This window comes from Penaeus monodon, chromosome 5 (genome assembly GCF_015228065.2).
Source record: "Penaeus monodon isolate SGIC_2016 chromosome 5, NSTDA_Pmon_1, whole genome shotgun sequence".
Classification (NCBI taxonomy): Eukaryota; Metazoa; Arthropoda; class Malacostraca; order Decapoda; family Penaeidae; genus Penaeus; species Penaeus monodon.
Window position 1 is genome coordinate 13,456,127 of NC_051390.1, and position 5,000 is coordinate 13,461,126.

At 30.1% G+C, this 5,000-nt stretch overlaps 2 protein-coding genes across 5 annotated transcripts in view; one reads left to right on the plus strand and one right to left on the minus strand.

The window, feature by feature from the left end:
* On the minus strand, window positions 1-2,438 carry LOC119572993 (DNA polymerase subunit gamma-1-like; the record flags this gene model as incomplete). The annotated part of the gene is given in 1 exon segment (XM_037919976.1): window positions 1-2,438. A coding segment is annotated over 1 exon segment (2,411 nt), but the record flags the coding sequence as incomplete, so codon positions are not given.
* LOC119572994 (5'-AMP-activated protein kinase catalytic subunit alpha-2-like) overlaps window positions 1-5,000 on the plus strand; it is a 122,123-nt gene that overhangs the window by 69,329 nt on the left and 47,794 nt on the right. The window lies entirely within an intron of this gene.

The window sequence follows — 5,000 nt, forward strand, 5'->3', positions numbered from 1 at the left end:
ATATCAATTTTCTGGCCAGCATACATCTTATAGAGAGTATTCACTGGAAAAGTCTGACACACACTGTTGCTGTCCAATGTTGTTTTCTGATATGATATTTCATTCACACTATCATACATAGGTTTCAAGTATCCCCAACCATATTTTTTCTCATAATGCAGAGGAAGCCCATTCCAGGTTAATCTTAGCAGTCTTGGTACAACCTGTAAACTTGTGCTCATGTTTTCAGGTTCAGGTGTACCTTCCCTTTCACCAGTGTGCGCGCATAATTTCCTATACCAATTTGGATACCCAGGTAATTTCTTTACTCTTCCTTTTGGTACTGACCAGTCCAGACTCCAAAGCCATGGGTCATTTTCATACTCTTTGTTATCTACATATTTTAGTGCTCCCCTAGCTTGTTTCACCAATTCTTCATTTAGCAGCCTTTCCATTCTATGGAACTCAGACTCTGCAGCACTGATATACTTATGCCAGTTCTGTGTTACCGGTAAAAATGTTGTTCCCATTTCTAACATACCAGCAAAACTTACTGGATGAGGAAGTCGTTCAAAAAATAGTGGTAACAACTTTACTAGTACCATGTGTGTAGCTTTCACATCATTAGCACAGTAACTCATCAGATTTTGAAAATCTTCTCGAATCTCAAGAATACTGCCTTTGACAAATACATCTCGAGTATCCTTTTTCAGTTCTTCATCTGTGCGGCAGTAAAACTTAAAGACTTCATTAAGACTGTTTTGGCATCCAACAAACATCCAAGGAAGCCTAACTTTCTTATCTGCATTTTTATTTTTGAGCATCATTGCTCTCTGCTCTGAAATAAGTCCACTTACAGCTATGTGTAATGACATTGTATCCACAAAACGTAATGGCGTTCCCTCCACTTGGTATTGCTCACATACCCTTAATCTATCATAACTAACATTATGCCCAATGATAACTCTTGGCATGCTCTTGTCCTGTTCTAAGCCAGTTTCTTTCAATGATTCAAGAGGTATAAGGTCATTGTAAAGAACTTCTTTTCCTTTTCCTTCTCTTTGATCTTCAACCAATAAATTACTACACCAAGAATACCAATACTTATCTGAAACTGCAGTGGCCAAAGTTGGCCCTTTCCCTTCTTCTACACACACTTCCACATCAAAAACTAAAGCTTTACAGTCTGGGTAATCAACTGCTGTGAAAGTTCCATTAGGATTATAACGAGTCCATCCTGAAATAAACTGCCATTTTCTGGGAAAACTTGGTATATCAGCACCTACCAATTGATTAAGCAGATCTTTATAGGGTGCACATTGCTCTTCAGCAATAATGCGGAAATGCTGATCAAGTTCTTTATCTTTTAATGGAGGCAACTTGAAATCAAAGTCAGGTACAACAGATGGTTCTTTTCCCCACAAGCCTTGAGCAATAAGATGTTCCTTGCTTCTCTCTAAATCATCTTCAATCTCCTGTTCTTCTTTCGGAGTGACAGTAGAAAAAAGTTGTTCATATAGGGGAGATGAGAGCATCTGAATTCCAAGCTTACTCTCCCTATACATTGTACTGGCAGATTTCTTGTTTTGAATGCCATTAAATTCTTCTATTAATATTTCTCTTATTCTTGATTCAGTGTTCTCCTTTCTCTCAGCTTCTTTTCCAGATTTTTTTGACAAATCAAGAAATTTTTTCCCTTCATCTGACAATCCATGTAATGTTCCAATCAATGGTTTTACCTGATTCTCACTCATAGGAATTTCATTTATTTGATCAATTTTATTCTTATTAATATCATTTTTCCCCTTGATAATAACAATTTTTTTCTTTCCTGGTGAAGTATTTGACTTCTGATGAAAATTCTTCTGAACATTTCTTCCTTTTTTGGAATTAGTAACCTTGCTAATAGTTTTCTGTTCTCTATCAATATTTGAGTCACTTGGGACTTGAGTTCTTTTTTGCCTTTTCTCCTGGCCTCCACTTTGATATCTTTTAAAATGTTCCTCTTGAAGAGTCTTAAGAACATGATTTAACGGAAGAATTGTTATACTGCTGTTTTCAGTGTTTTCACTACTACTTGCTGAATCTTCTCCATACTTCTTATAAAATTCAGAAAAGTCTGCTGTGTCAATTTCCTTTTCCAATTGCTTATGAGATTGGTGCTCTTTTACAATTCTCTGCATTTGGTCTCCATCATAATATGAAATACTGTCTTGATTAATATAGGACTCTGATAGCGAACTGAAGTCTTCTGTGAATGAGCTATTTTCTTGTTGTAATGGTCCTTCTAAAGGTTTCTTGGTTGTTGATTTATGTCTGACTTTCAGATAATCAACACCTGTGTATTGCCAAGACTGCCATAGATTCTTTGGAAGTTTGCATAAGCACTGTAACTGTCTATTATAAAATGCTACCTTTCTTATCTGCAACATAGTTGCATGAAGCTTTACACATCTGAAAGAAAAAAATAATACCATATTAATATATGACAACAAATAGCGTATAATAAAATATGGAAAACAGACAGAAGAAGATTAAACATTAAATAAAAATAGTAGTAGCACTGCTATAGGCCTTCAAATTTTACACCTGCACCTTTTTATGTTTATAGTGACATGAAGACTGCTTTGCAATATGAAGCAGAACATAATACTATGCTGAGATTAAAAGATAAATCAGGGATATTGAAATATGCATGAATATCAATGTATTATATGTATATACATAAGTATATAAAAATATATGTGCCAGCATGTATACATCTACATGTACATGCACATATTATATATATATATATATATATATATATTATATTATATATATATATATATATATATATATTATATATATATATATATATATATATAATATTATATATTATAATATTATATATTTATATATATATATATTATATATATATATATAATTTATATATCTATATATCTATATATATATATATAATCTATTATTATCATATATTATATATATTATATATATCATCATCTATTATCATATATATCCTCTTATATCCTATAATATTATATACATATATCTTCCTTATATATTCTATCTCCACTTCTCTCTCGGCGTATATATATTTATCTCATATCTCTAGACTATATATATATATATATATATATATATAGTGTATGTATGTAATGTATAAATACATACAACCATACATACATACAAACATAAATACACCACCACACCACATATATGTACATAAATATATCTATTATATATATATATATATATATATTATAGAATATATTATAATATAATATATAGATTTTATCTATATTATATATATATATATATATATATATTAATATATATATATATAATGATATATATATATATCTTATATATAATATATATCAATATTCTATATATCTCTATAATATAGTATATATATATTTATATATATTTATTTTGTATATAATATATATATAATATATATCTTTTTTCTTATATATATCTATATATTTATATATATATTTATATATTATATTTCTATCTATATATTCTTTTTTTTTTTATATTACTATGTTATTTCTATATATATATCTTTATATATCTTATTTTATCGTTAAATATCGTCTATATCTATTTCTATATATCATATAATCTCTCTCTACTCTGTCTATATTATATATTCATATAGATATACTATAGATACTCTACTCTCTATATATTATGCATGTAATGTGGTGTGTGTGTGTGGGTGTGTGTGTTGTGGTGTGTGTGTGTGTGTGTGTGTGTGTGTGTGTGGTGTGTGTGTGTGTGTGCTGTTGTGTGTCACTGTGTGTGTCTGTGATATATATCCTCTTTTCTATCTATATATCTCTCTATCTATCTATTATCTCTTCTCTACTATATTATCTCTATTATCTCTCTATTATATTATTTCTATCTCTCCATACATTTAAGCTCTATCTTCTATACCTACCGTAAGACTATGTCTTCCCCACCCCACACCCCCACACACACACACACACCACACACCCCCACACCCCACCCCCCCACGCACCCCCCCCCCACCCACGCACACCCACACCCACCCCCACACCCTCCCACCCACCCACACCCACACACACACCACCACACACCCACCAACCACACCACCACAAAAAACAAAATGAGTGTGTATATATACTATAAATATATATATATCTATATTCTCTATTTCTATAGATCTATATACTATCTCTATCTATATATATCTCTTTCTATACTATATCTCCATATATATATCATCCGTTCTATCTTTACACCCACCCACACGACCCACCACCCCCACCCAGCCCTACACCCACCCCCCCCACACACACACACACACCACCTATCAATATCTCTTTATCTATCTCTATAGCTATATATATCTCTATCTAACTGTGCTATCTATGATACTATATACCCTATATTAGACATATCTATACTCTATCTCTATATCTATATATCTGCTATCTAATCTATATCAATATATATATATATATATACATCTACTCTCCCATATACTCCCTATCTCTCTATATATTATATATATATATATTATATATATATATACATAATATATATATATCATATATATATATATATAGTATATATCATCTTAATATATATATATATGTAGAATATATCACATTACACACCCAACGGCACACATCTTAATCTATATCTATATATATCTATATATATCTAGATATATTATATATATACATACACATATCATAATACCTATATCTCATCTATCTCTATTCATATATATATATAGTTCTTATCTTTATCTATATATATATATATCTATATCTATATCGATATATCCGATATTTATATATTATATATATACTATATATCTATATCCACATATATTTTATACATAATCTATAATCTTTCTTATATATTTCTGTATATGTATATATATATTATCTATATATATATCACATTCATCTATATACCTCTCTATATCATTATCTTCTCTATACTATAGATACTCTATATCTATCTACTCTCTCTCC